This window comes from Rhinoderma darwinii, chromosome 7, assembly GCF_050947455.1.
Source record: "Rhinoderma darwinii isolate aRhiDar2 chromosome 7, aRhiDar2.hap1, whole genome shotgun sequence".
NCBI classification, from domain to species: domain Eukaryota; kingdom Metazoa; phylum Chordata; class Amphibia; order Anura; family Rhinodermatidae; genus Rhinoderma; species Rhinoderma darwinii.
The window spans coordinates 12,075,920-12,098,647 of record NC_134693.1 but is presented as its reverse complement, the minus strand read 5'-3'; the positions used below and the strand labels follow the sequence as shown (position 1 = coordinate 12,098,647).

Sequence of the window (22,728 nt, the reverse complement as noted above, 5' to 3'; positions counted from 1 at the left end):
ACTCAGGATCAGTATGAGATAAGTAATGTAATGTATGTACACAGTGACTCCACCAGCAGAATAGTGAGTGCAGCTCTGGAGTATAATACAGGATATAACTCAGGATCAGTACAGGATAAGTAATGTAATGTATGTACACAGTGACTCTACCAGCAGAATAGTGAGTGCAGCTCTGGAGCATAATACAGTATGTAACTCAGGATCAGTACAGGATAAGTAATGTAATGTATGTACACAGTGACTCCACCAGCAGAATAGTGAGTGCAGCTCTGGAGTATAATACAGGATGTAACTCAGGATCAGTACAGGATAAGTAATGTAATGTATGTACACAGTGACTCCACCAGCAGAATAGTGAGTGCAGCTCCAGAGTATAATACAGGATGTAACTCAGGAACTACACAGGATAAGTAATGTAATGTATGTACACAGTGACTCCACCAGCAGAATAGAGAGTGCAGCTCTGGGGTATAATACAGGATATAACTCAGGATCAGTACAGGATAAGTAATGTAATGTATGTACACAGTGACTCCACCAGCAGAATAGTGAGTGCAGCTCTGGAGTATAATACAGTATATAACTCAGGATCAGTACAGGATAAGTAATGTAATGTATGTACACAGTGACTCCACCAGCAGAATAGTGAGTGCAGCTCTGGAGTATAATACAGGATGTAACTCAGGATCAGTACAGGATAAGTAATGTAATAAAGTTATGAAATGGCTAAACTTTTTATGTAGAATTCTATATGTAACCTGTAGCATGGTGCTCATAGGTGATTATAGGCTGTAACATTCTTGACCTGCAGTGATAAATATTGTTAATCTGACGTCTCTTTATTAAAGTCGCTCTGTAAACATCATCCGTCACATTTATTTACAGCGGTGAAGTGTTTACAGCAAAAATGAGACCACTTTCCATCAGACTGAAAGACAGATTGAAGCCATGAACTTTGGATCTTGCAGTTAAATTATAAACAGTCTTTAAGTGCCTGGAGCGCGGCTCCTCGGCCATGTAAATATGCGGCTTGTAATGTCTTATAGTAAATGAGCTTAATCCAAGCTCGAGTACATATCGACAGTCCATTGAGCAAGAGCCAAAATTTCATAAGAAGAAAAAAAAAAACACAATGAAACTTCCCGGATAGTGAAAATGAGGCATTACCTTATAGATAAGCAGCAATGTGACCATATACACAGTCAAGTCCCAATATTATGACCAGCAGCTAATATCCAGAGTAACCGCCGTGTGCAGAACGAACAGCAGCGAGACTCAATAAGGTGCTGGTCGGTGGTCTGCGGTATCTGGCGCCACGCTGACTGCAGAGCATCCCACGTTTGCTGGCGGGGATCGTGGGGGGAGGATCCATAGAGCGAACAAGACGATCGAGGTCCCAGTGATGCTCAATTGGGCTTCAGTCTGGCGAATTAGGGGCCAGAAAAGTACTTGGAGGTCTTGGCTGGGCTCTTCCAACCCCTGTCGGACATTTCTAGCCGTGTCACATGTCGCATTGTCTTGCTGGATTATTCCATCTGCCCCCAGGAAGACAATCACATGTATGGGGGGGGGACGTGATCTGCAACGATGGATTCACACCCAAATCGGTTCAGAGCCGTCCACATGGATGAGTGGCCCAGAGAGCGCCAGGAAATAATCCCCCGACCATAACGCTGCCGCCACCGGCTTGTTCTTCCAGCAATGGTTGCCGGGTGTTTATTTTCTGATGTTTCTCGCCTGACGCGCCAACGTCCATCCACTCCATGAAGCAGAAAACGTGACTCATCGGAGAAGACTACTCTTTGCCGATCATTGGTGGCCCAATTCCGATAGTGCCGTGCAAATTCAAGCCTTTTTTTCCGATGCAGCTTTGGAGCCCCCTACGCCTCCTGTTTGATTTTCTCGGTGAGCTGCTCCACTGTAGCGTGCCGTTCGTCCCTCGCGCACCTTCGTAGCCGACGGTCACCTCTCACATCAATGGCACGTGGTGCTCCGCAGTTTCCACGCCGGTTATTTCCAATGGTGCCATTTGTCCACTCACGATACACTGTCACCACAGCAGCGCGCGGACCGCTCACAAACTGCGCTGTGTGAGAAATACCACCACCCTTGCCACGAAAGCCATTCCTTTTTGAAACTGATAAATCGCCCCCGATATGTGATGTGTTCAGACCGCCTATCGCACACCTTATTTACCCACCAAGCCGACATCACTTCCTTCATGGGCCTACACGCTGCCGACGTCGAAAGTAGGAGGTGGTCATAATAATGCGACTCCTCTGTGTAATATTATGGCTTTTATCCACAGTGATATTTGAAGGTAAAATGAGGTTAACTTTATAATTTATTAGGGACAGTAGCATATCTACCACAGAGGCAGTTTCTGTGACTGAAAACTCATTCTATTCATTTGAATAGAACTTGCAGAAACAACTACATTCAGATGAATGGAACAGATCTCCAAGTCAGAAATTTCTGCAAAAAAAAACAAAAAACATGCTACGTGTATGTTCAACCTTATAGTGATCAGCACTTAACAGCTACCTACAGCCACCACAAGAGGGAGCTCACTCCAGACAGAGAATTAGAAAGCTCCCATTGAATTTAACATTAGCTATATAAATTCTTGTGCATTTAGCTCCCCCTAGTGGTGGCTGATTGCAATCTAAATTCTAGGATTTGTCAAGTTAGACAAACCGCCCCTCTTACACAGATATATTATCATACTAGTCAGCTCAGAATTTAGGAGCTAAAATCAGAATAACATATATTACCTTTAATAAAATTGTAGTGCAGATGGAGAAGCTTTCAGTGGGGAGTGGGACCCATTCTGAGTATTGCTATGGGGTTTATGGTTACACCCCTGTTTAAGGAACTCTCTTACAGTGCAATTACCCAATATGGTCTCCAAAAAATCAACCAGGTCCTGGACAAACTGCAAAGCAGCCACAACGAAAATAAATTCTCTGCAGGTGCCCCAGAAGGTGATATTGGTGTAACTGGCTTTACAATATTCTGGCCTCCCTGTATTCGCATGTATACCTCCAGACAGACATGGCTCTACTCTTTACATTTGTATATATAGATTAGTGACATTCTAAATACAATGATTTACTTATCTTGAGCTCCAACGTCAAACTCTAGTCACATCTAAAGCTGCATCCAAATTTCAGTTACTGATCACCGGAAGCCTGTCATTTATCTCAGCTCCTATAATGCATTGCACTTTGTTGCATGTCATTGCATTGTGGGAGACGCAGTGTTTTTGTTTTACATTAGTTTAGTAAATGATTGTATTCCCTATGAAATAATTCTGGGATATATTTTCTTATAAATCTGCGTTGTGCTGTTCCTCTTTTATTCCTCCTGGAAATGTATGAATAAATTGACAACCGGGTGCCCCTTATCAAAGGGGCGTGTCCCTACGGTATCACTGTCAGCACTGATTGGACATTGTCAGACTATGTAGGGACACACCGCCAACTGGTAACACCCAGCTGTCAATTTATGCATACCTTTCTAAGAGGAATAACAGAGGGACGTCACAACTTAGAGTTCTAAGAAAAGATGCTCCACAATCCTAATTTTTTTGGGGAATACAATTATTTACTGGAAAAAAAAAACATCAGAAGAGGTGACCTGTCTTTTTTGACCACAGCAGAGTAAACTCAATATAGTGACTGGAGCATGAGTGAAGGGCTATAGTCTGCGCAGTATAAGGCCTCATTCACACGAGCGTGAATCACGTCCATGTGCTGTGCATTGACACAACGCACAGCACACGGACCCATTGATTTCAATGGGGCCATTCACACATGCGTTATTTTTCACACATTTAGAGTCCGTTGCGTGAAACTCACTACATGTCCTATATTGGTGTGTTATCACGCGCTTATTGAAGTCAAAGGGTGCATGAAAACCATGCACCACACACGGATGCACATGCGGTGCGTGATTTGGGCATCAATTCAATTGAAAATAAAAATAAATTATGTGCTTTGCGAGTGCGTGAATAATACACGCCACTAGCAAAGCACACTGATGCATAACGAAACGCACACGGACCAGATTCATACGCGTGAATTTATACGCTCGTGTGAATGAGGCCTAAGGCTGGGTTCACACGACCGGGTCCCGCCCGAGCCCGAGTGTCGGCCAGTAAAATCGGCCATTTTGCCCGGCCGGTTTGCATAAAGTTTTGCATCCGTTCCGGGCCGGGCAGATCTGGACAGTGACATCAGCGGCAACTGCTGAAGGGGAATCCCCATGTGTTTGGGGATTCCGCTTCAGGAGTTTCCCCTGATGTCACTGCCCAGATATGGACAGAGACATCAAGCGCTCCGTCCAGGAGCGGAATCCCCGAAAACACAGGGATTCCGCTCCTTCAAGGAGCTAAAGTGGGGCTAGCACATAGCAGAGCGGGGAGATACCTCCCCGCTCTGCTATAGTGGTGCCGCTACAGTAGTAGCAGCCGCAGCAGCAGCAGCAGCTGCTAGCGGCACCATGGAAGGTGTCGCCGGGCCAGGGTGCTTTTAAAACAAGCAGAGGAAGGGAGCCAGCGCAGTGCTCCCTCCACCTGCTGTACAGCCCGGCCCTGCCACACAGTGTACAGCGTACAGCCATTCGTCCGAATGGCATCAACTCCTCCTCCTCACATGCACTCTGCGCTGTGAGGAGGAGATAGAGCGCAAGCGACGGAAAACCCGGCCATCACTCGGGACACATTCCGGCGATGGCTGTGTATTACCCAGCCCCATAGACTTCTATGGGAGCCGGGCGGCCGGGTACCCGGCCGAAAATAGAGCATGTCCCATTTTTTGACGCCCGGTTTTCCCGGCCGTCAAAAAAATCGGTCGTGTGAATAGCCCCATTAGGGGTCTATTATTCCTAATGCAGCCGGGTGCCGGCCGATTTATGAACGGCCGGCACCCGGCCGGGAAACCCTGTCGTGTGAATGAGGCCTAACAGCAGGCAAAGTCCAGTCTCCAAGTCAAAAACCACACAGTCTAGAGTCCAAAATTAAATGCGAAAAGGAGAAACAAAAACAAAAAACCACAAAACATAACCAAAAGGACATGGCTCCTGCTACCACTCACCTGAGTTGAGGTCCCTGCCTGGGTTGAACGCTCGACTGTTGACCGTCGTGGACAATCTGTCACAGCTGATTGTTCTCGAGACATTGGTGTTGAAATTCCCATCAAAACTAAAATTGAATTGAAAAATATGGGGTTAACAGATCAGTCCACAAACCGCCCCCACCAGCAGGTGTTCAGTTTATAGGAGAAATTACTATTATACGTTTTGTGGTCCGACTTTTTATTTAACATAAAATTCCCAAAATTTGATTCTCATTAAATTCAATAGGAAAAATGTGGAATGGAAAATCTGTTAAGCAAAAACCTCAATTGTGGCACCGTGACTAGTACCTTAAACATTTTATTATCCAAAAATAAAGCGATCTAAATCCGCTGCATAAACTTAAGAGTTTAAAGAGGCTCTGTCACCACATTATAAGTGTCCTGTCTCCTACATAAGGAGATCGGTGCTATAATGTAGGTGACAGCAGTGGTTTTTATTTAGAAAAACGATCTGTTTTTACAACATTAGGAGCGATTTTTAGCTTTATGCTAATTCGTTTCTTCATGCTCAAGTGGGCGTTTTTACTTTAGACCAAGTGGGCGTTGTGGAGAGGAGTGTATGACGCTGACCAATCAGTGACCAATCAGCGTCATACACTTCCCTCCATTCATTTACACAAGCAATCTAGCTATATCACTATGTGCAGCCACATACACAAACACTAACATTACTGCAGTGTCCTGATAATGAATATACATTACCTCCAGCCAGGACGGGATGTGTATTCAGAATCTTGACACTTCAGAATCTTTTCTGTGAGATTTCCAGCAAGGCAAACGTAATCTCGCGAGATTACGCTGTAAACTGTCATTTAAAACGAGATTACGCTTGCCTTGCTGGAAATCTCACAGAAAAGATTCAGAAGTGTCAGGATTCTGAATACACATGACGTCCTGGCTGTAGGTAATGTATATTCACTGTCAGGACACTGCAGTAATGTTAGTGTTTTTGTATGTGGCTGCACATAGTGATATAGCTAGATTGCTTGTGTAAATGAATGGAGAGAAGTGTATGACGCTGATTGGTCACTGATTGGTCGCAGATTGGTCAGCGTCATACACTCCTCTGTAATGTTAGCCTTTGTGTATGTGGCTGCACATAGCGACATAGCTATATCGCTAGTGCAGAGTAAATGAATGGAGAAGTGCATGACGCTGATTGGTCAGTGTCATACACTCCTCTGTACAACGGCCACTTGGTCTAAAGTAAAAACACGCCCACTTGGGCATTAAGAATCTTATTAGCATAAAGCTAAAAATCGCTCATAAAGTGATAAAAATAGATGGTTTTTCTAAATAAAAAGCACTGCTGTCACCTACATTATAGCGCCGATCTCCTTATGTAGGAGATAGGGCACTTATAATGTGGTGACAGTCTCTTTAATGATAAAATTCTGTCTGCCTGCAGTCACCACTAGGGGGAGCTTATGAGCTTACTGCATACGGTTTTATATTGAACTCAATAAATCTGTATGCAGTAAACTCCCCCTAGTGGAGACTGTGAAAAGCATTATAAAAACACTGTGCATCATCTAAATGACAGCGTTTTTGCATCATCAACCCTTCCGCCAGTCACCAGAATATCATAGAAGGTTTTACAACATCTGCCAAGTCTACCTATGCTCTATCCATCATTTTAGAAACATAGAACAATGGGTCTAGCATAGAGCAAATCTTTGTCTGGGGCAAAAAAAAAATTCTCATGTATGGCCAGATCTAGTCTACGCGTCTATCCATACCTACAAGTAATGGGAAAAACAAATCCAGGAACAGATATTTTTCATAATTTGAGGAAGCTACAAAATAACTCACATTTCTAACCCAGGAGGGTCCCAGCATGACAAAAACATACACAGGGAGAGCCGGCTTGTAGTACAAAATGCAGCCGAGCACCGCTATCAATTAGACGGCGAGAAAAGGCGAATAAATTGCTGTCAACAGACCCGGTGCACGCACAATGTAAACCACACACCGACTGGAAAACAAGGAAATCTCCCGGTTCAAAGCCTGCAAAGCAGCGGGATGCTACACCGAAAAATTTTCAGTAGGCTGGACGTCGAGTTTTTTTTACTGCGGTATACACACAAACAAAATGACACAAAGACGACGACGCTGAAATCCGGGGCCTTAAAAAACAACCGCAGCCTTTCTACAGAGGGGGAAAAAAACAAAACACATTCGATTGTAATTGGTTTCTTCGCCAACTTACAGAAGATCAAAAAGCCGCCTGAAATTCAATTTTCAAGGGAAGTTGCATTTAGAAAAAAAAAATAGAGAAAAGTAATGGAAGAGGGAAAGAAAGTGCCTTCTGTATTCACTTTAATGAAAAAAAAACTGATCGAAACAGCCTCCCAAGGGAGAAAACAGCGCGGTGACTCCCACTTTGATCTGCTCCCCACGGAGATATCCGCTCCCCTCTGTAGCTTGCAAGACGCTCGCTTGATTGACAGGTGCTCTGATGTGCTGCGCGCTTTGAACTTCAGACACTTAATTCCCATCAGACTGCAGTCATTTTTATTCTTCCTCAACAGGATTTACAAGCTGGAGATCAGCAGTGGAGAGGATAAAATAAGGTTTGCAGGCGCTTTGAATCTTCTCACTTCAGCTCAGGCCGGGTTTGATGTGGCCTTAATTCACACTGCAGACCAGATTTTTATTTTTAAAGCTTTGGAAAATTTACAATTATAATATAAATAAGAAGAATTCGAACACAACAGCAAAAACATAAACCAGGCCAAAAAAACGACTCTAGATAACAGAATACGAAGGGTCAATTCTGTTTTTTGGCGCGGATTTTGATGCGGAAACTGCGTAGTGATTCCAATGGGAGGCAGAAAAAAAAAAAAGTGGCATGTCCTCTCTTGCCGTGCTTTTCACCTCTGACCTACCGTTAAAATCAATGGGAGACCAAAAAAACCTGCGGCGCTCGTTTCTGAGCGTTTTTCGCTGCGTTTGTTGCCCGCCGTCCTTGCATTAGCTTCAATGACCAAGGGTGAAAAACGGCGGTGAAAAACGGCGCAGAAAAATACGTGCAGGCAGTTCAAAATCTGCCTCAAAATTCCTGGAGGAACTTTAAGGCCCTGTTCACACTGAGTTTTTTTGCAGGCAGAAAAATCTGCCTCAAAATTCCATCTGTAAACCAGTGAAAACCAGTGTAATCCTGCCTGTGATGATAATGAGATGACTGCTGAAAAGTCATCTCTACAGAACAGGAAGGGTCAGGCTGTTGTGAGGCTCAGTGGTTAGAGGCAAAACTGCAGGATATATTTCTTTATTTACATATTTTATTACAGCTAAAAAGAAAAACACCAAAATGTCTTAAAAAATGTTTAACATAAAAATTATTCGTTTTACATAAGAGAATTTCGCCACTAGAGGTAGAAATATTTGTTTTACATAAGAAAATTCCGCCACTAGAGATAGAAATATAAAAATAAATCTCTGTATGTCCCAGATCATCAGCCATTTCCCTCCTACTCTTTACAATTCTGTATCTGGCTGTAAGACAACTGGCTGCAGCAGGAGCCTCAGCCCTGTCTGCAGTAGGACACAAGTATAGTTAAGCCTCACTCATTTGCTATGCTCCACCTCCTCAGTAATTCGGAAAATAGCTAAAAAATTAACCCTGGTGTTCCCTGCAGGATTTCTACAGAATTACAGGAACATGTGAACAAGTTTATCTCATGTTTAAGTTTATGATTCATTTCTAGATTTAGTGTTGGTTTAAGAAAGTAGTCAGACCTGAATTTGAAATAGATAGTCACGGCCTCTTCACAATTTACCAGGCACAGCGCCGTACATATCCGTAGTGGACGTGCCTAGCATTGCAGATCTCTGAAGACCAGTTCCATTTAAGTGAATGGGACGGAGTTGCAATCCCAGGCACAGCATCTAGAGGTGTTTATGACACTTGAAGGGGCTAGGCTAAGAACCGGTCATCAATATAAAAGTCAAGGAAAACCCCTCAACCTCCCTCGATGAGCGATTTTTGAATAATATTAGATCGTATAAAAAGCTGCGGCCAAAAAAACTTTCCCCGTCTGACCTGTCAGTCTCAAGGCGGCGCTTGAAATTTGCAACTGGAAGGAACTCTATACAGAAGAAAAACCTGCCCGCAATGTTTGTCAGAGAGCGGGATTTTCTGAAGCTCCTGAAACATGTCCTTCAGTTCTATTCCATTTGACAGGCAGATGTTGGGGTTACGACTACGATAAGGGGCCTTCACTCCTATTGTAGACAAAGCAGCGGAGGAGGGCTCCTGCTGCAGCCAGGTACCTTACAGTCAAAGACAGGTCTGATCTGGGACAATTGCAATGTGACAGTATAATATCGCAGATATTTACAGGAGGTATTGCTGGAATATTAAATTTTTTATATTTTTGTGTGTGTTTTGTACATGAACCCCACGATCTTAGACTTGTGTCTATAACTTCCCTCTTTCATCTTGTAACCCAGACGCTCACAAGATTCAAATTAACAAAATAATTGAATGCAAGTATATGATGAATTAAGAAATTAAGAAGTGAAGCAGCCACATGACCTTCAGGGACCTCCAAAAACGAATTGAGAATTTTTTTTATTTTTTATTTCCCGACACCCTGCTGTGCAGTATATGAGGGGACGGGAGGAAATAAGCCAAACAGACAAGGTGGTCCAAATGTTTTTCATCTGCCATCAGTCATTATCTTTCAGGGAGACGTCTTTCCTAATCAGCCACGGTGAGGGCAGACATATTGTTTAGATTATTGCAGAGGTTCAAAACAGAATTTTGGGCTTTAAAGCATCTAGGGATTAATTTCGACTCTGACTTTGATGAACTAAAGATAAAAAGGAGGGGAAAAAAAACAACGTACAAATTGTTTCCGAAAGAATTTAATAGTCCTTAAAGGGGTTGTCTCATGAAGACAACCCCTGTTCATATGACTTACTAGGGATGTCAGAGGGGGTTCCCCCGCTTAGGCCCCCTATATGAGGTAGAATGGAGAGACGTTCTGTAAGAGTAGAAAGATTCCGCGTATGTCTTTGCTCTCACAGACCCTTTAACCCCTTAGTGACCTGCCTATTTTAGGCATTTATGACCAGGCCATTTTTTTTTGTTTTAACATCGTGGCTATAAAAGAGCTATAATTTTTTTATTTTTGCGTCGACATAGCTGTATAAAGACTTGTTTTTTGCAGGACAAGTTGTATTTTTGTATAGCACTATTTTGGGGGACATGTAATTTATTGATTAACTTTTATTAACTTTTTTTGGGGTAAATTGAAAGAAAACAGCAATTTCGACACTTTTTTGCAGCCTAAATTTACAGTTTAACGTGTGGTAAAAATAACATAACAACGTTATTCAGCGGGTCGTGACGATTGCAACGATACCAAATTGATATATTTTTTTTATGTTTTACTAATTTTACAAGGTATAATAACTTTTTTTAATTTTTTTTTATTTTGTGTCGTCTCCATATTTGAAGAGCCATAACTTTTTTATTTTTCCGCCAAAGCACCTGTACAAGGGATTTTCTTTTGCGGGACGACTTATAGTTTTTATTGATACCATTTTGGAGTCAATGCGACTTTTTGATCGCTTTTTAATCACATTTTTTGTAAGGCAGGATGAACAGAAAACCGCAATTCATTGTTTTATTTTATTTTTTACGGTGTTCGCCGTGCGGGGTAAACATAATATCTTTATAGTTGGGGTCGTTACGGATGCAGCCATAGCAAATATGTGTAACTTTTAAAGAATTTTGTAAGGGGAAAATGGTTTATTTTCACTTGGGATTTTTATTATAAAATGTAATTTTTTTTTTAGTCCCACTAGGGGACTTTACTGTGCGATCATTTGATCACTTTTAGAACACTGCAATACTTCTGTACTGCAGTGGATTATTGCCTGTCAGTGTAAAACTGACTAAGAGACATCCACTACAGGCAGACCTGTGGGACTTTGTTAGGCCCAACGGCTTCCGTCAAAGCCATCAGCACCCTGCGATTGCATTGCAGGGTGCCGATGGGGTGAGAGGGGGAGCCCCCTCGATGAAAAAACACTAAGATGCAGCGCTCGCTATTGAGCGCCTTATCTAAAGGATTCACGCAGCGATGCCCCAACTTCTCAGTTACCTCTGGTAGCTGAAAGGAGGGAGTTTTAACTGCAATGATGCTTTATACACCGGCTCAGCTCACAATAAGAAAAACAGTAACAATCATGTTGAAGACTAGAAGCGCGTTACTTACTCCATCATGGACGGTGGGATAGTGCAGCAGTCCTGGATGGCAGTGAGTGGGGAGGTGAGATGGGCAGTATATGACGCTTCAACCACCTGTTTATTCCGTGTTACCACATCCAAGTAACGATTAAACTTTTCCCGTATCTTCTTGGCCAGCTGGTAAGAGAGAAAAAACAAAAAGAAAGAGTCATGGTAAAACCCTGGCAAAGCTCCACAGAGATGAACAACTTATATGACGAAATTAGCATTCCCAGTACCCAAAACTGCTCCTGATGGGACAAAAACATAACTACCATAATACTGCCCCCTATGTACAAGACTATAACTACTATAATACTGCTCCTATATACAAGAATATAACTACTATAATACTGCCCCCTATATACAAGAATATAACTACTATAATACTGCCCCTATATACAAGAATATAACCACTATAATACTGCCCCCTATATACAAGAATATAACCACTATAATACTGCCCCTATATACAAGACTATTACTACTATCAGAGATAGGAGAAGGTTAGATCCAGCGCTTGGGTAGAGGTAAAACGGAAGAAAATTTCCAAGTTTAATTGAAGCTAGTTAAAAGTCCATGATAGTATGGTCCTGGTGTGTGGGTAATGAGAGGATGATCCTGTAGAAGCTTCTACAGGATCATCCTCTCATTACCCACACACCAGGACCATACTATCATGGACTTTTAACTAGCTTCAATTAAACTTGGAAATTTTCTTCCGTTTTACCTCTACCCAAGCGCTGGATCTAACCTTCTCCTATCTCTGCTTCTGCTACGTGTGCCGACACGAAAAGGATCCGGGCGCAGACAGCGACACTCATACCGTGCCAGGTGAGCTGGAGGATTCCTCCCCTTGTTTCTACCACTATTACTACTATATTACTGCCCCTATATACAATAATATAACTACTATAACACTGCTCCTATATACAAGAATATAACTACTATAATACTGCACCTATATACAAGAATATAACTACTATAATACTGCCCCTATATACAAGAATATAACTACTATAATACTGCTCCTACATACAAGAATATAACTACTATAATACTGCCCCCTATATACAAGAATATAACTACTATAATACTGCTCCTATATACTTGAATAGAACTACTATAATACTGCTCCTATATACAAGAATATAACTACTATAATACTGCTCCTATATACAAGAATATAACTACTATAATACTGCTCCTATATACAAGAATATAACTACTATAATACTGCCCCCTATATACAAGAATATAACTACTATAATACTGCCCCAATATACAAGAATATAACCACTTTAATACTGCCCCCTATATACAAGAATATAACTATAATACTGCTCCTATATACAAGAATATAAATACTATAATACTGCTCCTATATTCAAGAATATAACTACTATAATACTGCCCTATATACAAGAATATAACTACTATAATACTGCTCCTATATACAAGAATATAACTACTATAATACTGCTCCTATATACAAGAATATAACTACTATAATACTGCCCCCTATATACAAGAATATAACTACTATAATACTGCCCCCTATAAACAAGAATATAACTACTATAATACTGCCCCCTATAAACAAGAATATAACTACTATAATACTGCACCTATATACAAGAATATAAATACTATAATACTGCTCCTATATACAAGAATATAAATACTATAATACTGCTCCTATATACAAGAATATAACTACTATAATACTGCCCCCTATATACAAGAATATAACTACTATAAAACTGCCCCTATATACAAGAATATAACTACTATAATACTGCCCCCTATATACAAGAATATAACTACTATAATACTGCCTCCTATATACAAGAATATAACTACTATAAAAATGCCCCCTATATACAAGAATATAACTACTATAATACTGCTCCTATATACAAGAATATAACTACTATAATACTGCCCATATATACAAGAATATAACTACTGTAATACTGCTGCTATATACAAGAATATAACTACTATAATACTGCCCCCCCATATACAAGAATATAACTACTATAATACTGCTCCTATATACTTGAATATAACTATTATAATACTGCTCCTACATACAAGAATATAACTACTATAATACTGCCCCCTATATACAAGAATATAACTACTATAATACTGCTTCTATATACTTGAATATAACTACTATAATACTGCTCCTATATACAAGAATATAACTACTATAATACTGCCCCCTATATACAAGAATATAACTACTATAATACTGCCCCTATATACAGGAATATAACTACTATAATACTGCTGCTATATACAGTACAAGAATATAACTACTATAATACTGCCCCTATATACAAGAATATAACTACTATAATACTGCTCCTATATACAGTACAAGAATGTAACTACTATAATACTGCCCCTATATACAAGAATATAACTGCTATAATACTGCTCCTAAATACAAGAATATAACTACTATAATACTGCCCGCTATATACAAGAATATAACTACTATAATACTGCCCGCTGTATACAAAAATATAACTACTATAATACTGCCTCCTATATACAAGAATATAACTACTATAATACTGCCCCTATATACAAGAATATAACTACTATAACACTGCTCCCTATATACAAGAATATAACTACTATAATACTGCCCCTATATACAAGAATATAACTACTATAATACTGCCCCTATATACAAGAATATAACTACTGTAATACTGCCTCCTATATACAAGAATATAACTACTATAATACTGCCCCTATATACAAGAATATAACTATTATAATACTGCCTCCTATATACAAGAATATAACTACAATAATACTGCTCCTATATACAAGAATATAACTACTATAATACTGCTCCTATATACAAGAATATAACTACTATAATACTGCTCCAATATACAAGAATATAACTACTATAATACTGCCCCCTATATATAAGAATATAACTACTATAATACTGCTCCTATATACAAGAATATAACCACTTTAATACTGCCCCTATATACAAGAATATAACTACTATAATACTGCTCCTATATACAAGAATATAAATACTATAATACTGCTCCTATATTCAAGAATATAACTACTATAATACTGCCCTATATACAAGAATATAACTACTATAATACTGCCCTATATACAAGAATATAACTACTATAATACTGCTCCTATATACAAGAATATAAATACTATAATACTGCTCCTATATACAAGAATATAACTACTATAATACTGCCCCCTATATACAAGAATATAACTACTATAATACTGCCCCCTATATACAAGAATATAACTACTATAATACTGCCCCCTATATACAAGAATATAACTACTATAATACTGCTCCTATATACAAGAATATAAATAATATAATACTGCTCCTATATACAAGAATATAACTACTATAATACTGCCCCCTATATACAAGAATATAACTACTATAAAACTGCCCCTATATACAAGAATATAACTACTATAATACTGCCCCCTATATACAAGAATAGAACTACTATATTACTGCTCCTATATACAAGAATATAACTACTATAATACTGCTCCTATATACAAGAATATATCCACTATAATACTGCTCCTATATACAAGAATATAACTACTATAATACTGCCCCTATATACAAGAATATAACTACTATAATACTGCCTCCTATATACAAGAATATAACTACTATAATACTGCCCCCTATATACAAGAATATAACTACTATAATACTGCCCCCTATATACAAGAATATAACTACTATAATACTGCCCCTATATACAAGAATATAACTACTATAATACTGCCTCCTATATACAAGAATATAACTACTATAATACTGCCCCTATATACAAGAATATAACTACTATAATACTGCCTCCTATATACAAGAATATAACTACAATAATACTGCTCCTATATACAAGAATATAACTACTATAATACAGCTCCTATATACAAGAATATAACTACTATAATACTGCTCCAATATACAAGAATATAACTACTATAATACTGCTCCTATATACAAGAATATAACTACTATAATACTGCTCCAATATACAAGAATATAACTACTATAATACTGCTCCTATATACAAGAATATAACTACTATAATACTGCTCCTATATACAAGAATATAACTACTATAATACTGCCCCTATATACAAGAATATAACTACTATAATACTGCTCCCTATATACAAGAATATAACTACTATAATACTGATCCCTATATACAAGAATATAACTACTATAATACTGCCCCCTATATACAAGAATATAACTACTCTAATACTGCTCCCTATATACAAGAATATAACTACTATAATACTGCCCCCTATATACAAGAATATAACTACTATAATACTGCCCCTATATACAAGAATATAACTACTATAATACTGCTCCTATATACAAGAATATAACTACGATAATACTGCCCCCTATATACAAGAATATAACTACTATAATACTGCTCCTATATACAAGAATATAACTACGATAATACTGCCCCCTATGTAAAAGAACATGGATAAGAACAGGGAGGAGGTTTTATATTATATTCATCACTCTTCTCATAGTTGCTTTACATTTTTTCAGCACAAACCTCTCCCATTCCCACAGTCACTGGGCCCCTTCTCAGCTAGTAATCCAATCTCTCCAATTAATAAATCCTGGGTGGATTGCCGAGAATTTATATTGACAAATGAATTCTTTAACTGTCATTTACAGAACGCGTCGGGCCAGGATTTTTTGTTGTTGTGTGAATGGATAATGAGTGATGAATTTGTAAATCCCACAGTCATTTGCATTAAAATCTACAAGTGTACGAGACGTCTCTGAGGAGAGGAAATCCTAAGTGAAATATTATCCCAATATAGAGATGCCATAAATCTTTAACCGGTCCGTGGGAATTGATTGTTTAATTTTAATGAAATTAAGAATACTAATTGGATGTAATCAATCTGCAGTCTATGACAGGCATGGGGCAGCACTAGGGCTTGCCAGAACCATGACTAAGGCGGTCCATGAAGATTACTGGCGGCGGGGTCTATGTAGTGAACAGTCCTCCTTCCTAAAAATGTTCTAAAAAATAATTCTCCATCCATTAGTGGGGACCCTCTAAAACTGGCCACAGATGATATTTAAAGGGGTTTTCCCATAATCCTTATTTATCACCTATCCACAGGGTAGGTGATAAATATCTGATCGGTGAGGGTCTGTCCGCTGGGATCGCCACCGATCACAAAAACTGGCTTACCTTGCTGTACCTGGGAGCCCCATAGGAACGGAGCAGTATTGCGCATGATCGACCAACACCATTTATTTCTATGGGGCTGCCGAAGAAAGCGCTTGGTAGCCCCATAGAAAAACATGGGGAGGTGGTCGAGAATGAGCACTACCACTCCATTCCTATGAGTCTCCCAGGAACGGCAAGGTAAGCCCATTCTCCTGATCGGTGGGGTCCCAGTGGTCGGACCACCACCGATCTGATATTTATAATTTATCCTGTGGATAGGTGATAAATAATGATTTGGGGAAAACCCCTTTAAGTCCTCAAATAGACAATTGTAGGGAGATCGAAGTCCATGGCCATCGTTCTGTTATTGTTATGGAGGAGACAAGATAAGTGGCAAACAGAAACCGAAGGTGCTGCTTATCTCAAGGACAAGTTAGATCCTACAGGTGGAAATCCAACTAGACCAACCATAATCACGCTGTCCCCAAATACAGGAATTTTTTGGGGGATCTGTAGAGGACCTTTCTACTTACAAACAGTCCTAAGGCAAGGTTATGTGACAGCCCAAACCACAAGCTGCTCTAGGCTATGCGCACACATTAATTAGCTGCTTTATTCTGTATTTATTGTCAACTATTGGTAAAAATTAAAGGGGTTGTCCCGTTTTGTTAGAAGGGTCCCGGGTCCCCGGTCCCCTGAAAAGTTAATCACAGGATGTTCCGCTGCCACGCCCCTGAGCGATCACTGTAAGAAACTCGGCTTGAAGTGTTCAATTTTGCAGCAGCGCCACCAAAGGGGAAATTAAGTATTACATAGTTCATATAAGGCTGGGTTCACACGACCTATTTTCAGACGTAAACGAGGCGTATTATGCCTCGTTTTACGTCTGAAAATAGGGCTACAATACGTCGGCAAACATCTGCCCATTCATTTGAATGGGTTTGCCGACGTACTGTGCAGACGACCTGTTATTTACGCGTCGTCGTTTGACAGCTGTCAAACGACGACGCGTAAAAATACAGCCTCGTCAAAAGAAGTGCAGGACACTTCTTTCAGACGTTTTTGGAGCTGTTTTCTCATAGACTCCAATGAAAACAGCTCCAAAAACGGACGTAAAAAACGCAGCGAAAACGGCGCGAAAAATGCGAGTTGGTCAAAAAACGTCTGAAAAGCAGGGTCTGTTTTCCCTTGAAAACAGCTCTGGATTTTCAGACGTTTTTGGTCACTACGTGTGCACATACCCTAAATCTCAATGGGCTGCTTGTATAATAAACCGATATGTCAAGTCCTCCACAACGAGAGACGCTCTTCATAGCTCTTCTCCTAGACGAAGGTCCAGAAGTTTGGTCTGACATACGACTGGTGACCCGTCCATCACTGACCGAATATTCTGTGTGTTTGGGCTAAAAAAGTTTGCTATCAACTATAGATTTAATTTCCCCCTAACATACTAAACATGTAGGACTATCGGACAGAACGTCTGATATAGACCCGGCAGCAGTATTACCGAGGCATCAATGGCAGCTTGGACCATTACCATAGTGACAGGACAAGCCACCATTGTTCCAGGCTGTAATAGAGACTTCAGGTGATGACGAGGCGCGCTGCCCCCCGTGACCGTATCGCCTTATAGGCTGTAATTAAAAACGACCACCGACAACATGATAGGAGGTAGATGACTGCGGTCTGGGTGTTGCCCATGTGGCCCTAACCTAGAAACCGCCAACCAACTAATATTGGCCTATGGGCAGACGGCGAGCGGAGATGTGATAGTGTTAAATATGTAAATATGTTTGGTAAGTGGATTTTATTTTTCTTTTACGAGAGAACCTCAAACAGTCCTTTGAATATCAATTCCTTTTGTGTTTTCAATGGGAGGCGGGTTTTTTTTATCCGGCCTATCTGTTCCTTTTATCTGGCTTAATTTTCCCCAGGCGTCCTTTTTGTTTATCTGCACATATTCCCCGAGCCGCTCCGTAGCGTCGCTCCCTTAAGCTTTGCATCTCAAAAGAAGCCCCTTTCAGATGAAAAATGACATCTGAAAGGCAAAAAGGATTTCAATCTTATCAAGAGCGGATTGTGAATATGAATCCGCAGCTGGCAAATAAAGGGGGGCTGACGATGGGCAGGTGAAGGGGGCAGGGGCCATCTTCGGGACAGTAGTAGGCATCCTGTGACTATGGCCGATCTGAAACTGCAACTCCCAGCATGCACTGACATTAGGGCTGGGCAATTCATCGAAAAAAAACTCGAAACCGAAATTCAGCGCAATTAATAGAAATCTTGCAGATTTTTTCCTGGTAATTTTTCCAATTGTACAGCAGGGAGCTGTAAGGGGTACACAGGGACCTCAATTCTCATGATCGGTGGGGGTCCTAGGGATGAAAGCCTAATTGATCAGACACTCATCACCTATCCTGTAGATAGATGAGAATTTAAAGGGGTTGGCCCCAGTTCGAAACTTATCATCAGGTTCGGCCAAGCTTTGTCTAATGTGTGTGGGCACCTTAATAGCAAAAATATATTAATTATCTTTTATTTTTAATTACAGAAATATTGGAAGCGGACATTTTTGCCAATAGGATATTTAGAGTTAGTTTTATTCCAGATTAAATCTCCATAAAAAGCAAAGTTTTTCCCACTTATTTTACATTATTGTCTCCATTCACATCTAGAGCTGCTTTTATCATTCCGCTGGTTGCCCTTGGAAACAGTCAAGCTCCACTCTGCTGTCAGACATGTGACCGGAGCCGAGCTCTGTGTAGGAGTCTTCTGAGCTCCCACAATCCTCTGCTCTCTCGTAAAAGGAAACCAGCAGAACTCTAGATTTAGCTTTAGGCCTGAATGGAGAAGAAAATGTCCCGTAACTTATAATTAGTACATAAGTAAAACAAAACAATTACAAACGTAATATTTTATGCATACTTTTACGCAGACAGATTGGGCCTTATTGAAAATATGGTGTTGATCCCAAATAACCAATTAGAATTTTTTTTCCTTATTGGATGACAGGGACAGTAAGGCCATTTTTTGGTTTTGATACAGGGGATCCGCTATCGCTCCAAAATGGAAACGCAGCAAAGTATTCAGGGACCGAGCAACGACGTAGCACGGGATGGAAAGAGTTACGCATTGTACACCGAGCAGCCGGGAAACCGGTCTCTGTGGTGAATACTTAATAGCCACCGTAAATGAGAACAAACAGGTTAAGAGACCCCCATAAATAACCTCCGCGTGCTGGTGTAAAGCCTTAAAGATATCAACACTCCGACCCTAATCCTATAGCGAAGCGGAAACGAATTTAAATTAAATAGTAAGAATACAGGAGTAGATTTTGGCAAGTGATAAATCAGAGCATTTGCAAAACACATTTGTATGGGGGTGGGGGGGGGGGGGCAAGAGCGCAGCGAGCCCAGTACCTGCCATTGCTGCGGTCTACAGATACGCAACCATTTACAGACGACCGGTCACCTGACATGGCAATATTAGTAAATAAGTGTATTTTTTTATGAAATAACAATTCTGGAACATTTTTTTTTCTTACAAACCGGCTTTGTGCCATTCCTCTGATATTCCTCCTAGAAATGCATGAATAAGTTGACAACTGGGTGTTACCATTCCCCTGGTCAGAGGGGTGTGCCCCTACAATCTCACTCAGTCAGCACTGATTGGACATTGTCAGTATGTGCAGGGACACACCCCCAGCTGGTAACACCCAGCTGTCACTTTATTCAAACATTTCTAGGAGGAATAACAGAGGAACAGCACAATGCAAAGTTCTAAGAAAAGATGTTCCAGAATTTGACATGGGGAATACAAGTATTTACTAAAACAGACATGTCAGGAGGGTTGATGGGTCCTCTTTAGCACGTTACATCTTGCATTCAGGTGATGGGCAGAAATATCATACCTAAGAATATGAAATCATAAAAGTGATAGAAAAAAAAAAACGTATTTGAAGAACCCATTTAGAAGAGCCATTTTATAGCTATATCTGGTTCTAGAAAAGCTGGGTCACACAGCTTCAGCAGACTCCTGAACGGCATGGATGCCATACACGAGAGTGGAGAGGGTTTCAATGTTCAGTGGGACCGGCTGAAAACCTAAAGTATATAGGGAGAGCCCATCCGTTCCCAAATGTCTACTGTCAAGGGCCAGGCAGAAGACCCTTCCAACCTAATGCATGCTCTAAAGAGAAGCGGCATCAGAGGTGTTGGTCATTACTTATCTCCTTTGCTTTATTGAAATGACATACATGTCCGGCCGAGCCGTTGGGGTTGGGTTCCGCCGAGAGAAAAATAGCGCTACATGCAGAACTTTTTCCCCCATCTAATATGAAAGGATCTGCAACAGAAGCTCCAACTCAGATGTGAACAAAGCCTTAGAAAGTCACGCGCCAATGTCCATTATCGGGACCGGTTTCTAGCTCATGGATTAACAGAACGAAAAAAACGGAAGCAGCCAAAAAGCCGAGCCGCATCCACCACTGTGGGATCCGCTGTTACAGAGCAGCACTCCGTTCTGTCTCATATAGGGGAGTCCCGAGCGGGTATATGGACGGGGGATGTCTATACGAGTCAAAGCCTCTAAGGCGCCATTTAGACTTTGCTAAAGCAATGCCGCACCAGATTCAGCCGCAATCTATCAGGCGTCCAGGAAAAAGAATTGGTTATTTGCTCGTGATCCTATTTCTTTAAGAGGGTCATGCAGCAAGTTACTAAAACTTACTGAGGCCTGACCTCTCCAAACGCTGCGGCAGCCATTAAACCGCGCTGAATGACAAACCTCGCGCTCCTTGTTTATTCTTCATCTGGGCAGTAAAATCCCCGCTCTGGCCTTCCACTGCACCGAAAGATGGACCTGCCAGTCGGGGTGATGTCATCGGGCTCAGTTTACACAGTCTTACATTACGGGGCCTCGCTTGGGGAAACCGTGTTTTTAGGACAAGTGCATTAACCCTTCCTGACCCTCCGCAGCTCATTGGGCTCAAATTCTTGAGGTCAGAGGTCATCAAACTTTTCAGTAACAGGATCTTTAACAGTCTGGAGGAATGCCAACGCTGGATTGTGTATGAATGATTATTTATACACTCAACTGCTCCAGCGCTGGTATGTGGGTGATTAATAAGAAGACCTTTATTTATATAGGAAAAAAACGGTACGAGGGACGTGCACAAATTTACATGAAATTCTAATTTTGTCGAGGACCATTTCTACCTTATGGAATCAATAAGGGCAGTATTATAGTAGCTATATTCTTGTATATAGGGGCAGTATTATAGTAGTTATATTCTTGTATATAGGGGCAGTATTCTAGTAGTTATATTCTTGTATATAGAGAGCGGTATTATAGTAGTTATATTCTTGTATATAGGGGGCAGTATTATAGTAGTTATATTCTTGTATATAGAGAGCGGTATTATAGTAGTTATATTCTTGTATATAGGGGGCAGTATTATAGTAGTTATATTCTTGTATATAGAGAGCGGTATTATAGTAGTTATATTCTTGTATAATGGGGCAGTATTATAGTAGTTATATTCTTGTATATAGGGGGCAGTATTATAGTAGTTATATTCTTGTATATAGAGAGCGGTATTATAGTAGTTATATTCTTGTATAATGGGGAAGTATTATAGTAGTTATATTCTTGTATATAGGGGCAGTATTCTAGTAGTTATATTCTTGTATATAGAGAGCGGTATTATAGTAGTTATATTCTTGTATATAGGGGGCAGTATTATAGTAGTTATATTCTTGTATATAGAGAGCGGTATTATAGTAGTTATATTCTTGTATATAGGGGGAAGTATTATAGTAGTTATATTCTTGTATATAGAGAGCGGTATTATAGTAGTTATATTCTTGTATAATGGGGCAGTATTATAGTAGTTATATTCTTGTATATAGGGGGCAGTATTATAGTAGTTATATTCTTGTATATAGAGAGCGGTATTATAGTAGTTATATTCTTGTATAATGGGGAAGTATTATAGTAGTTATATTCTTGTATATAGGGGCAGTATTATAGTAGTTATATTCTTGTATATAGAGAGCGGTATTATAGTAGTTATATTCTTGTATAT

At 40.2% G+C, this 22,728-nt stretch overlaps 1 protein-coding gene across 1 annotated transcript in view; it reads right to left on the bottom strand.

Moving 5' to 3' along the window:
• The window catches only part of CACHD1 (cache domain containing 1), a 125,931-nt gene that overhangs the window by 52,343 nt on the left and 50,860 nt on the right, over positions 1–22,728 (bottom strand). The window contains exons 3-4 of the mRNA XM_075832761.1: positions 11,369–11,517; positions 5,097–5,203 (exon numbers count right to left, since the gene is read on the bottom strand). Of these exons, the coding sequence (XP_075688876.1) occupies positions 5,097–5,203; positions 11,369–11,517 (256 nt within the window). The remainder of the gene's footprint in view (positions 1–5,096; positions 5,204–11,368; positions 11,518–22,728) is intronic.